Below are 14,573 nucleotides of genomic sequence, written 5' to 3'. Positions count from 1 at the left end.
TCTTCTAATCCATCTTGACAGGTTGTATATTTTTGTTTTCTTCTAATTTTGTCATAAATTAGAAATAAATAAATAAATAAAAATAATAATTACCTGACCAACATGGTACTGTTTGCGTCTTGGTCTTTAGCCGTCTTGACAAATTGTACGTTGGTGTGTAACGCGGTTTCTAATCGTAGGTTAGTAAGACTTTTCTTTAAGTCTAAAGTCGTTCTAAATATGAACCACACAATTCGACAGATATAATGCTATATAAGTCCATGCAACCACACTTAGAGTGTTAGATTAATCTCAAGAAGCGAGATGGGAATTATTTCAAACAGGATTTCTAGGGAGGAGCTCCGCCCAGGAGATCACATCTATGCTTATAGACACTGGCATACATATTCCCACCATGGTGAGTATATATATATGTATAGGGTAAGCTTCTGTTGAGGAATTTATTAAATAAATTTATTTGAGGAATACTCTTGTAGATCCCACCATACATTATATTTCATTAATCCAAATCGTCCATTTTGTAGATATTCATTCAAAAATTATCTCTACAAGAAAATCATTTGAATCCGATATCATTTGACCACTCAATTAAATTATTGAAATTTTAGTACTTTCTTGAAGTACCGTGTTCATTGATTTTGTATAACACAATTAGATGTCTAAACAGTTTCTGATTTATCTAATTTTTTGTAAGGATGATTTATGAATGAAGACCTAAAAAATAGATGGTTTGGATCATTAGAAAAAAAAAATTGTAGGGTACCCTAAAGGGTGTTCCTCAATATATATACACAAAGCTTCAATTGAGGAACTCCTTTGTAGTGCCCACTCCGTATTGTATTTCACTAATCCAAATTGTCTATTTTTTAGATAATCATTCAGAGATCATTTCTACAAAAAATCACTTGAATCCGATATCATTTGACCACTCAATTGAGTTATTGAAATGTTAGTACTTTCTTGAAGCATTGTGTTATTGATTTTGTCGGACACAATTAGATGTCGAAACGGTTTTCGATTTGTCTAATTTTTTGCAAGGATGATCTATGGATGTAGACTTAAAAAATAGATGGTTTGGATCATTGAAAAAAAAATCGTAGGGACCATAGATAGTGTCCTCAAATAAAATTATTTAAAAATCCCCAATAAAAGGGATATATATACATATGTGTGTGTGTGCGCGCGTGTGTGTTTTCTAGAAGTCATATTTTTATTTGTTAGCGATCAGACGGATAGTTATTTACAGAAAATTATATATAAATTGTATTTATAATATTATATAATATAGCATGTGGATGGTGCCATGCATGCACGCAGGTATATATGTTGGGGATGGTTTGGTGATTCATTTCAATGCAACAAAAGATCCAAATGATCCAAAAAGTAGTAGCTCATCGAGAGAGTCTCCATGTGGAAAGTGCGGGCATGACCCAAACACGAAACGGGGAGTGCTGAGAACCTGCATTGATTGCTTCCTAAAAGACCACCACCTGCTTCGCTTCGAATACGGGGTCTCTCCACTCCACTTCATATTCAAACAGAAAGGAACTTGTAGTACTGAGTGTTGCTATTCAAACGAGGAAACTGTAGATCTTGCCACCAAGATTTTCAACAAAGATGAGGTTCACGGGAAGGGGTTTGGTGACTATGACGTGCTTGATAACAACTGCGAAAACTTTGCCAGTTATTGCAAAACAGGCAAGCGCGTGAGCGAGCAGGCTCTCAAGGCAATGGGTATTGCAGCTGTTTCCTCTAAAACCGATACTCCATCCTCATCTACTTCCAAGACTGCCATGGTTCTTTCTCTTTTTTCTTCCAAGTCGTCTTAATGATTCTCTATGTTATGTTGTGAAAATTGTTGTTTGATTGTGTGCTCAAAATAGTTTCTTGTATTTTCTATGCAATTAATTAATTACAATTGTACTTGTGCACTTTATGTTTTGAAAGCATCTTAGGTATGGTATAGTATAATGTCATTAAGTATCTTTTTTTATATGCTAAACTCACACACAATATGGATGCTAGGACTTGAATATAGGAGCTTGCATGAGGGAGCAATTACTCCAAACCACTACACTAATGGGTCATTTGCATGTCAATTTTAATTTCCCTCACTTGTTGATGAAGAAATCGTCATCAAATGTGCCATTCTCTTTAGTATATATAAACTATGGGTAATGCTAGGTTTACCACATTGAGTTTTTTGGTTGAAAGGTCCATGAACTTTGACCTGATTCGCATTTTGGTCCCTCAATTTTCAAAATCATTTCCTTGGTCCTTTAACTTCAGTTTCGTTGGACAAATGGTCCCACCGTTAGTTCTAACAATTTTTTTGTTAAATTTAAGGGTAAATGGGTTTTTTCAGGTTGGTTTTATTCCCCTCCCCCAATTGTGAAACTCATCTTCCCTCCAAAGCAACAGCCCTAAAGAGACCCTAAATTGCAATCCCCTTCCTCTTTATAAGCTGGTGCTTATCATATTGGTTGAGTAAATGTTAAAATCATCAATTTTGGAAACTTGGAGAGCATATTAGTTGGAATAACGGAAAGTGATATGTCTCAAACATTAAGCCAATGAAATGCACACATGAAATAGTAGAGCAACCTTCAATGATATGCAGATGAATCAAACTTGCATTCACTACAATTTCAAATGTTCATAGATAGAGCCTTTTCTACAAAAGTGAAATCATATGACATGTTTAATACATCCCCAAAATATGACAAAGATGTTTCAATCATAGAAGGCATCCCAAAATAGATAACTTGTAACTCAAACAAAGTGCAAAAGACACTTAATCTTTTTCCTAAGAATCCAAAGTAGTCACAACATAGTTCAATCATGGATGAACCCAAAACAATTACAAAACACCTTTCATATGGTAGTCCTCTTCCTCTCATTGGAAAATTGTTTGATGGCTATGAACTAATCTGCTTTCCAAGCTTCCAAAATTGACGATTTCAACATTTACTCTACCAATATGAGAAACACCAGCTTATAAAGAGGAAGGGGATTGGAATTTAGGGTTCTTTAGGGTTGTTGTTTCACAGAGAAGGTGAATTTCACAATGGGGGAAATAAAACCAACCTGATAAGATCTATTTACTCCTAAATTTAACGAAAAAATTTAGAATACTGACAGTGGGACCATTTGTCCTAACGAGACTGAAGTTAAAGGACCACATGAACGATTTTGGAAATGGAAAGACCAAAATGTGAACTGGGTAAAAGTTCACGGACCATTCAACCTAAAAACCCTATTATAAAGGTGGAACAAGATGTGGTAAATAAATATGGTATGCCTAGCATTTTCCATAAACTAAAATCATCATTCATCCATTACTCCTCTTTTTCTCATGAAGACACCAATTGAAGACACAGCATATTCACAAACAAATTAATCACTGTTATATTTTACAATTGCAATTAAGGCCCGACCGCGTTGTAGGCGATTTGGTCCACACGTTGTCCTTAAGGCCGACCACATGGGTATTGATGGGCCTCGTCAACCTTCTTTTTTCTATGGGCATCCTTAGGCTGGGATAAGAGGTTTTGGGGCTTGTATTTGGCCTTTTGAGATCGTCTACCTCCTTAAGTGGCGATGCTTTGTTATTGGGCTCTCTTTGGCAGGCCCAGTTCATATTTGGTATCAACATAAAAGCATCTCTAATAGTAGTAACAAATTAAACTTTTCAAATTGAAGTTTATTTGCCTATGTGACAATTTGAAAATGTTTATTTGCTACTTGAAAACTTTTGCTCCAACAAACTCTTCAATTCAATTAATGCAATATCATGGAAAAGAGTGAAAAAATGTAAAAATATCTATGTATTTAGGCTTAATTACACTAAATGCCCCTTGAAACTTCGGTCAAATCCCACTTTGCCTCCTCAAACTCAAAATGACCCACTTTCATCCCTTGATTAAAGTTTGCTGACCCACTTTTCTCCCTACCGTCAACTTTCATCCAAACGTCTAATTGAGTTATTGAAATTTTAGTACTTTCTTGAAGCACCGTGTTAATTGATTTTGTAGGACACAATTGGATGTCGAAATAGTTTCCGATTTGTCTAATTTTTTGCAAGGATGATCTATGAATGTAAACTTTAAAAATAGATAGTTTGGATGGTTGAAAAAAAATTAGTAAGGGACCCTAAAGGGTGTCCCTCAAATAAAATTATTTGAGTGATCCCTCAATACAAGGGGACTGATATATATAGCCGCCCCCCTAGCATTTCTTTTCTTCCTCTTTCCCCCATGACCACCACCATAGACACCTCCCTCTTCCCCCAGTTCCTTAGACTTTGTATTTTCCATACCTTTCAGTTCTTGCTTACCTTAACCCTCAGCCCCATTACGGCCTAAATAAAGACCTCTTTGATCCAAGAAGTTGTGTGACATTGCTAGTGGAGATTTGGTGGACAAGCGAGCATATGGCGGGATCACTTCAGTGAAACATTTTAAACCAGAAAATATGAGTGAGTGAAAAGTATGAGAGCATCCCTTGTGAGGAGTTGAAATAAGTTTGAATGTGCCCTATTTTGATTTTGATGAATTATATTGATGGTTGTCTATCACACACTCCACACATGTTATGTATTTGAGTTGTGCTATCATTTGAGAAAAGTTTTAGAGCTATGCATATTATTGTAAAAATTTTGCTTTAGTCATGTACATTAGTGATTCTCTATGGGTGTTGTTAAAAAAGAATAGTGTTAGTTTAGTTTTATTTTATTTTTCTTTCTTTTCTTTGTTTTGCTTGAGGACAAGCAAAGATTTACGTTTGGGGAATTTGATGTGCTCATAAATTCGACATTTATCTATGATATTTCGCCATGTCTACACCTTTGTTTTACTCTTTTATATAGGTTTTACATTCTTTTATTACTTTTTAGGTAATCACAAGTGAATGGTGGAAAATGAGCTAAAAATATAAAGTTGAGTTTGAAAGGCCTCTGCAGATCAGTCAAGTTCACGGATTATACTGTACTGACTCAGGAAGAACCAGAAGCTGAGCCACATATGCTTGGAAATCTATGGATGTCCATTTTCTGGGGAATTTTACGGTTCGTGAATATCATTTTTCTAGAGGAAGTTATGGTGGTTTTAGTACAGGTAGTTCGGGCTGCACGGGAATCTGCAATCTTTTCTAAAGTCCAAGTTTTGAGGCCCAAATCACATCAATTGGGCCAATGAGGAATATTCCTATTTCCCATGGGTTTATATGTTTGAATAAAAAATATGTAGGGTTTCGAAAACGTGGAGAATACAAGGAGCAACAAAACTTTTTTTGGGAAAAAAAGAAAAGGTGGCTTCTGTGCCAAAGAAGAGCTGATTTTTGAGTCGAAAAAATAGAAAAAAGAAAGGAGAAGAAGAGGGCAGCCACACAATCCCATCCTCCTCCATCCTTCAAGGTTCCAAGATTTGAAAGGCTTAGGAAGCAAGGAAGAACGTCAAGGCATCATCCAATCATTCTAGCTGACCAACACATCATCAAGGAGCTATCTTCTTCCTCTTTTTATTTTCTGTTTTGTATGTTCTTGTTGTCTATTTAAGTTATGGGTAACTAAGTAACTAAGTACTTTAGTTAGGGCTCAAGTGAAGCCCTAATCATGTTTCTTTAAGGATTTCGATATGCCTTTGCTGCAAACCACTTTTGTGATGCTTAATTGATTAATTTCATATTATATTTTACAATTTACATACGTTATGTTATGCTTGATCACCATACGCATGTTGTGTATTGAGTTTGTTACATAGGTAAATTTAGATGACCGAGTCTTGTGCCTATGAGAGTAACAAAAGAATTAGCTATAAGTTCTTAAAATTAATCATCATGAATAACTAGAATAGATACCATGTTCTAGGAGTTGTGTGTTTGTCGATTTCCATTGTGTTATGCATTCTTAAAGTGCAACTTAATAGATACCATGCTAAACACTTGTTAGCGTTGATACCCATGCCTAACTTGTTGCTTAGGGAAACCAATAATTTAAAGAGTAGATATCATGCCTTTAGGTTGAAAAACATGAGCATCTAAACTCTGTTTTGTAGCATTGTACATGTCGTTTGTTTAAGGAAGAAGATTAGCGGTGAACATTGAATCCCTAACTAGTTTTCTCTTGTTTTAACCTCAATCCAATTCTATTTTTAATCAAACGCTATTTTAATATTTTGTTTCAAAATTTTCAGTTTTCAATATTGAAAATGGTACTTAGGTGACAAGGGGTAAAGTTAATCACACAAACAAGACACAACAACACAGCAAGCTTCACACACTTTAAACCTAGACCAAATACGCATATGACTAGTCAACTACTAGTCAAGAAACAATCGCAACCAATAAAATGCACAGAGCATGCCACAATGTACCTGCAGTCCTAGAAGATTACTAGTGACAACCTAGGCACTCAGAAGGACCCGTCAATCTAGGCATCCCCTGTGCTAGCAACAACTATGGTGAAAGTGTGTGAAATCATCATTATCATGTAATCATCAAACAGCAGATACAGATGACTAGTCAACCACCAAGAACACAAACCCAGAAAAATTACAGATATGCAAAACAAATTTTGTTCACCCAGAAACCCACCATTGGGAAAAACTGGGAGTCATCAACCGACCAGGCATTCCACTAAGTAGAAAAAGATTCTTACAAAGGAAACACAACCAAGCTCAAGAAGCACCTAGGTCTATTTAGGAATATGAGCAATACCTCCTTTGTGCAATCTTCTTCTCCAACTTAGCAAAGCTTGAAGCTCAGTCCTTCATGGCAATGGCAGCTCCTTCTCCAGCTCGTTCATTCCATGGCACTAGCTTGCAAGCTCCAACACAAAACGAAACCAATTTGGATTCAAAGGAGAAAGACCAATTTCTTCAAGAAACCATACTCTTGAAGAAATCAATCTTGAATCCGACCTAGATATAAATGATAGAATGATTCAAATAGCTAGATGCAGATTTGTGTTTCAAATGCAGTTTTTCAAAAAGAAATCAATTGGAAAAACTCATAGATGAAATCATGGTTCTCTCGTGGAAGGAGAAGCGAAAGAAGGCAAGCCAAACTTTCCAAAACTTCCACCCGAAAAGAGACCACACCAAATGAGAAATCTCGTGGCCTATACAGACCCACAAAATCGTTAGGTCAGGAAACCCACTTGGCAGCAGAGAGAGAGAAAGAAGAATAGGACAAAACAGTTTGTTATCCAGCTGGAAACAAGGATGACTAGTCATCTGAGAAACGGATGACTAGTCATCATTTTATGAAGACTGTTTAATGTAATGATATGCAATGCTCAATACCTTTGTCAAATTGCTTGAGCCACCATAGAGCAGAGATTAGAGAAGAGCACCAATAAAAGTTTTCCCTAATCTAGACTTGAGCTTGATAAATTACATTACACATCCTATTACAAAGTTGTCAAGGGAAGCCAAAAGAAAATAGTAAAAACCATACATTAACAATCTCCCCCTTTTTGGCTTTCCTTGACAACACACTCTCTAAGAACACTCAACCCAAAACCGAGACTAAGGAGATGATGAAGTGAGGGTACCTGCAAGAACAACCAATCTTCCCAGCACAAAAACAAGCATATTATCACAGAAATTTTTAAAACACTATGCAATGTGGGGTTGAGAGTGTTCTCCCCCTTGTTGATAAGGAAAGTGCAAAAAGGCAGAGAGATAGAAACACCAGATAAAAAAGATTAACCACAAAGTGATAGGCAATTAGGAACAAGATTAACAGCAAATGTTCATAGATGGATGACTAGTCAACCAACAATAGTCTAAAAGCAGTACAGAACATAGAGTTATGACTAGTCAAATATCAGTTGTTCAAAATAGGACAGAACAACTCCCCCTATCACAATGCATAGAGTACCCACAATGTGTTTACAAAAACAAACCCCCCTAGCAAAATGCACAGACTACTCACAATGGGATTACAAAACACCTCCCCTTTTCAAAATGCACAACCTATCTAGATGTAATCTTCCTATCTAGGACACAGCCGAGAGCAGCACCAAGCTAAAAGATCAAAGAGCCACCGAATCCATGCAGAGTCATCCGAGTCCTCATCGCTGGCGGAAGGCGAGATCTGCATGACAATGACAGCAGCAGTGCAGGAATCAAGTGGATGGAATGAGGGTCAAAAGATGTTGATATACTCCTCCTTGGCAGCCAGTGAGCTCGAGAGAGGCATTCTCGGAGGAAGGACGACATGTAGTGAGAAAGGTCCTGAAACTCTGGCTAAGCAGCGAGGCCTTGCCATAAGGAGCAATGGGGATGCCACATCGGAATCAAGAAATGCCACCCCATTTTTCTCACAAAGGCGCTGAATCAGACAGGGAAACACAAGAGTCCCCTTGTGCTTGGTACCATGACCAATGGTTTTCCCAAGAATGGCATTATATAGGATATCACCAAGGGGAATTTTATCATGATTCACCATGGATATCATGAGTTGGCAGGCAGCAAGAGTGGGATTAGAATTGTTCCCAGTGGGGAGAACATTATGACGGATAAAATCCCACAAAAATTTATAAAAAGGGGACAGGTAAGACTTGATAGGCAGACCTTTAGAGGTCAAAGGCAAGGATTGACCAGTGTATGCCATGGATTTAAAAAGATCAACAGAGTATTCAGCAGAAGCAAGAGCAAATTTTGCAAAATCAAAACCAGGGCATGATCGAAAACCTAAGACCCGATTGATAATAGATGGTTTCAGAGTAATGGGTACTGACCTAACCAAAATCTGATACTTGGACTCCTTAGGGTCAGTAGGAAAGTTAGAGTAAAATTCTTGAACAACAGGGATGTTAAACTTACTAGACAGAGAATTTAGGGCTTGAAGGTGGTAGTGCTCCAAAATCTGATTTGCAGACTCCTGAGCCGCCAAGGGAACAGCATCAAATTGATAAGTCCTCTCAGGAATGAATTTCCTCTTTGAGATAACCTTATCAAAGAAGGAGGCAGCCTCAGAGGACACAAAAGAAGAGGAACCTTCAACAGGAACAGAGGAAGAAGAACGGGTTCGAGGAACCCTAGGAATTGACGGAATGAAATCCACCCTGTTAGGAGATTTTGATTTGGAGCGACGGTGGTAAGTGTGGAGAGGCTTGGAGGAAGACATGGTCACAGAACAAGGAGAGAGGGAGAGAAAAATCTGAAATGGAGACGAAGTTTCGAGACTGCGAGCAGAGAGAGATAGGAGGCAAACGAAACTGACGAAGAAGAGGAAAATAAAAAACCTAAAAGGAAAAAGGCTAAACGACACGACCTAAAAAAGAATCATTAGAACCAAAATTAAAAAAACCGCCAAAACGAAAAATGAAAAAAAAGACGCATCGGTTAGGGAACAAATCAGATGACTAGTCAACCACAAGCAAGATGACTAGTCAACCCAGTCAAACTTTGCACAGGCAGAGCCGGATGACTAGACAATCACAAGTATGATGACTAGTCAACCACAATATGATGACCAGTCAACTAATGCAATATGAGAAAGAACAGCAAGGCAAACCATCCAGATGACTAGGCAACCATAAGCATAGATGACTAGGCAACTATAAGCATAGATGACTAGGCAACTAAACCAGCATTATGACAAACACCAAATAATATCGACCCTGTGAAAGACATGATTTTGGTTCTCTTTTTTTTTTTTTTTTTTTTTAATTTTTAAAATGATTATTATGAAATTATAAGCATGAACCAGCACATATATCAAGTGACCAAGGAGGCATTAGCACAATAATCTAAACCAAGTCTTCAACACATGAAGAAAAAGAGATGAAAAAGAGGAATAGTTTAAAAACATATGCAGTGTACATAGACAATCAACTCTGAGAGACACGCAATGAGATGCAATTCATGCTCAGAGACAAGGCATATTTAGGAAAGAAGGAGGTTTAGAGCCAAGGGACACAAGAGATGATATCTAATCTCTCTTGGAGAGACACGTACACACTGCATTCTTAAGACATGATCATAGTATGGGCTCACAGCAAAAAATCAGCACTCTCTATGGACAAAATATTTGATGATTGATTTTGTGGTACTTGCACATCCCGAACATAAGTGCTTTGAATGGCCCAATTTTACGGCTCTTTGCTCTAGATTCTTCAATCAAAACACCTTATACCTTCCTAGAGCCGTGACTACATTGGTCACACTTTTTTTTTTTTTTTTTTTTTTTTTGTTTTGTTTTTTATTTAAATTTGAAATAGATTGGCTAAGAGAGTGAGACCAGCTAAGAGAGAATAACAAGAACAGTCCAAAATGAAGCCGAGATACATGGCTCACCAAGAGGACAAGATAGCAAGATTTTGGTCTCAACTAACAGCTCAAAAACAAGAAAAAGGGATTATGCACAAGTCAAACAAAGCACAAAAACATTCAGCATGCATACCAGCAGAGATGAGTGATATGAACAGTGACATACTAGACTAGACAACTGACAAGCAAGATGACTAGTCAACTGTTTGGAGCGTGCTGAAGACAAGGAGCAGACTAGCTAATCAATCAATGGAACAAAGGCCAATGGATTGCCTCAGTGTTCCATGTTTCTGAAAGTCCAAGGCCTTGGTGAGTATATCTGCTGAATTTTTCCGAGGGAACAAATTCCAAAGATAAAATTTTGTCTTCCACAAGATCTCTAATAAAATGGTGCCGAATGTCGATATGCTTAGTCCTAGAGTGTTGAACAGGATTTTTTGAAATATCAATGGCACTCATGTTGTCACAATAGATTAGAAAACATGATTGAGCAAGACCATAGTCTTCCAACATTTGTCGCATCCAAAGGAGTTGAGTACAACAACTCCCAGCAGCAACATACTCTGCTTCAAAGCAGTGGATAAGGAGACAGAATTCTGTTTTTTGCTATGCCAAGCAACAAGATTGTTGCCTACATAGAAAACCCCCCCGGAAGTGCTTTTCCTATCATCACTACAACCTGCCCAATCGGCATCACTATACCCAACAAGATTGACACAAGTGTCATAGGTATACCACAACCCAAACTCACTAGTCCCACTCACATATTTTATAATTCTCTTAACAGCAAACAAGTGAGACTCTTTTGGGTCACTTTGAAACCGAGCACATACACCAACACTAAAAGAAATGTCAGGTCTACTAGCAGTCAAGTAGAGAAGACTTCCTATCATGCTTCTATAGAGAGTTTGATCCACACTTTTGCCATGCAAGTCTCTATGAATCTTAGCACTAGTGCTCATCGGAGTTCTTGCAGATTTGGCACCTTCCAAACCAAATTTTGTCACAAGATTCTTTGCATATTTAGATTGGGATACAAAGATCCCATCATGGCTCTGTTTAATTTGGAGACCTAAGAAATAATTAAGCTCACCGACAAGACTCATTTCAAATTCACTAGTCATGACATGAATAAAATCTTGAACATGCAAATCAGAGGTAGAACCAACCACAATATCATCAACATACACTTGAGCAATTAAGACATCCTTTTTAAACCTTTTCACAAACAATGTTTTATCAACGGACCCTCGAACATACCCATTTCCTAGAAGATGAGAGGATAACCTCTCATACCATGCTCTAGGAGCTTGTTTCAAACCATAGAGAGCCTTTTTTAAACGAAACACATCATTTGGATGATGTGGATCTTCAAAACCCTTTGGCTGCTCAACATAGACCTCTTCATTTAGGACACCATTCAAAAAGGCAGTTTTGACATCCATTTGATAAAGTTTAAATTTCAAATGACAAGCAATGGCAAGAAGCAATCTAACTGATTCTAAACGTGCAACAGGGGCAAAAGTTTCATCAAAGTCAATGCCTTCCATTTGAGTGTATCCTTGAGCAACCAATCTAGCCTTATTTCTCACCACATTACCTTGTTCATCGGTTTTATTCTTGAAAATCCACTTAGTGCCTATGACATTTGTGTGGACTGGTCTTGGAACAAGGTACCAAACATCATTTCTCACAAATTGATTTAATTCTTCCTGCATTGCAAGAAACCATTCACCATGGTGCAAGGCTTCTTTCACATTTCTAGGCTCTTCCTTGGAAACATAACACACATGGCTAATTTCTTGAGCAAGTTGTTTCCTAGTTCTCACTCCTTGATTAAGAGGGCCAATAATGACACTCGCAGATGGAGTGAGAGAACTATGATCGAGTATGAGAGCTGTCACACCTGGACAGAGGGGATGGAACTAGAAGTGGAAGGGGTTGACAGTCAACCGGGACAGAATTTTCAAAAGTTGACAGGTCAACCACAAGATCCAGACCTGGAGATTCTTGCACAAGTGGAGGAGGAGGAAAAAGACCATCCTTATCTAATGCCATCTCTATAGAGGCAGCAAAATCATCAATAGTGACATTTATGGATTCAATGATGGTTCTGGACCTACAATTGTACACTCTATAGGCTCGGCTAGAAGTGGAATACCCTAGAAAGATTCCCTTATCACACTTAGAATCAAACTTAGCAAGATGCTCCCTATCTCTCAAAATATAGCATGTGCTACCAAAGACCTTAAAATATGACACATTAGGCTTCTTTCCTTTCCAAATCTCATAGGGAGTTTGTTTGGTACCAGACCTCACAAATACCCTGTTTGAGATGTAACAATGTATTGACAGCTTCAGCCCAAAAGTGTTTAGCAAGATTTTTGCTATTTAGCATCACCCTTGCCATCTCTACAAGCACTCTATTCTTTCTCTCCACAACACCATTTTGCTGAGGTGTAATAGGTGCAGAGAACTCATGTTTAATTCCCATCTCTTCAAAATTTCAGAAACTGAGAATTCTCGAATTCAGAGCCATGGTCTGTTCTAATTCTAACAAGAGGCAGATGACTGGTCATCTTCTCTTTTTGCAAAAGATGACAAACAGACTTAAACCTTTGAAAAGTTTCAGATTTCTCACGTAGAAATGAGACCCAAGTAAACCTAGAGAAATCATCCACCATGACAAGAATATATTTCTTTCCACCAAGGGACACGGTTTGAATAGGACCAACAAGATCCATGTGAACAAGTTCTAGAATTACATTTGTTTGAATGTGTTTGACCTTTTTGTGTGACACTCTGACTTGTTTGCCTAATTGACATCCTTCACAAACATGCTCATCAGATTTTTCCAGCTTTGGTAAGCCACTTACTAGCTCTCTCCTGGACAATTTATGTAAGTCTCTAAAATTAACATGTCCAAGCCTTTGATGCCACAAAATACTTGTTTCATTTACAACCTTGTTGCAAACAATTTCTTTTGCATCGTTGACACCATCAATGCAGAAGCAATTGTCCCTAGACCTTGCCACGCTCACAATCTCATTTCCACCTTTTCCAATGATTTTGCAGCCATGCTTGGAGAATCTGACTTCTACTATTCCATCATCACACAGCTGACTCACACTAATGAGATTGGATGAGACCTCAACAAATCTAACATTCTTAAGCTCGGGCAGACCAGGGATACAAACAGTACCTTTTCCAACAACTTGAGATCTATGACCTCCACCAAAAGTCACAGTGCCTCCATCAAAGGGGCTGAGAGATGAGAAAACATTTTTATCTCCAGACATATGTTTGGAACAACCACTATCAAAATACCAAGAGTTGATATTTGAAGCAGCAAAAGCATTTAGCACAACAAGAGATTTTGTATGACCTCTTGCAATCCAAGTAGACTTAGGCACAATAGGAGAACTCATTTTGAGGGAGACAAGTTTGGCTATCTTAGTGACCTCATTCAGCAAATGATCAACTTGATCTTGCAAAGATCTGGGATTCCTTTTAGATTTTTGAGACAATTTTCTGGTCTTATCTTTGCTATACATATGACAGACTGGTCGAATATGACCAGTCAACCCACACCTGTGACAAGTTGGAACAAACTTAGGTTTCTTGACAACCTGCTGAACATCAAGAGGAATCGTGACTGGATTTTCTGATTTGACAAACTTAGTGGTAGAACTAGACAAACTAGAACCAAAGTGATTAAATCCAAGACCACCTTTGTCCCCATGAAGTTTTCCCATATTCAACATTTTGTCAATTTTTGATGCACCAATGGTCATAGATATAATCTTCCTATTTGCTTCATTCAATTCACCTAGGAGCTGTTTGTTTGAGTTCTGGAAACCAATGTTACTTTCCTTGAGCACATTAACTTGGTTCTCGAGGTTACTCCTAATTGACACAAGAGCATCAATTTCTTTTTCTAGAGACTCAAATTTGTCACTCAACTCCTTTTTGGTTTCTTTTAAGATGAGAATTTCATGTTGAAGATCTTGTTTATTTGCCTCAAGTTTGAGGCTCTCTTCTTTCAAGGACAGGGTCTCTTTAAACAAACAATCATATTTTCTTCCTAATGACTCAGTATGACAGTCATCCGACTCAGAATCGATTCATCAGACATGGGCTGTACAGAGGCAACAAAGGCAACATGTTGGTCATCATCATCAGAGGAAGATGAATCATCTTGAGAGCCTTCAATTTCACTCTCACTCCAGCTCACTTTCATGGCCTTGTCCTTTCCTTTTGAGTATTTTTTCTGATTGTTTGCACAGTCAGCAGCAT

At 37.8% G+C, this 14,573-nt stretch overlaps 1 protein-coding gene across 1 annotated transcript; it reads left to right on the top strand.

Moving 5' to 3' along the window:
* The first annotated feature begins 285 nt into the window (after positions 1-285).
* LOC148914317 (protein LEAD-SENSITIVE 1-like) lies at positions 286-1,875 on the top strand. Its single transcript, XM_089043745.1, has 2 exons — positions 286-397; positions 1,318-1,875. Exons 1-2 carry the CDS (start codon positions 304-306, stop codon positions 1,827-1,829), a joined length of 606 nt encoding a protein of 201 aa, XP_088899871.1. The 5' UTR covers positions 286-303; the 3' UTR covers positions 1,830-1,875.
* Positions 1,876-14,573: the final 12,698 nt, after the last annotated feature.

Source organism: Prunus mume, unplaced genomic scaffold (assembly GCF_029339155.1).
Source record: "Prunus mume cultivar Tortuosa unplaced genomic scaffold, ASM2933915v1 scaffold21, whole genome shotgun sequence".
Lineage (NCBI taxonomy): Eukaryota > Viridiplantae > Streptophyta > Magnoliopsida > Rosales > Rosaceae > Prunus > Prunus mume.
The sequence above is the reverse complement of the archived record's forward strand: the minus strand, read 5'-3'. Positions and strand labels throughout refer to the sequence as shown.

What these genes read in the sequence shown, in the direction of transcription:
- LOC148914317 (XM_089043745.1), top strand. Translation starts at nt 304, where the DNA reads ATGGGAATTATTTCAAACAGGATTTCTAGGGAGGAGCTCCGCCCAGGA. An exon ending in GCATACATATTCCCACCATG is followed by an intron (nt 398 to 1,317) that starts GTGAGTATATAT and finishes GCATGCACGCAG; the next exon opens with GTATATATGTTGGGGATGGT.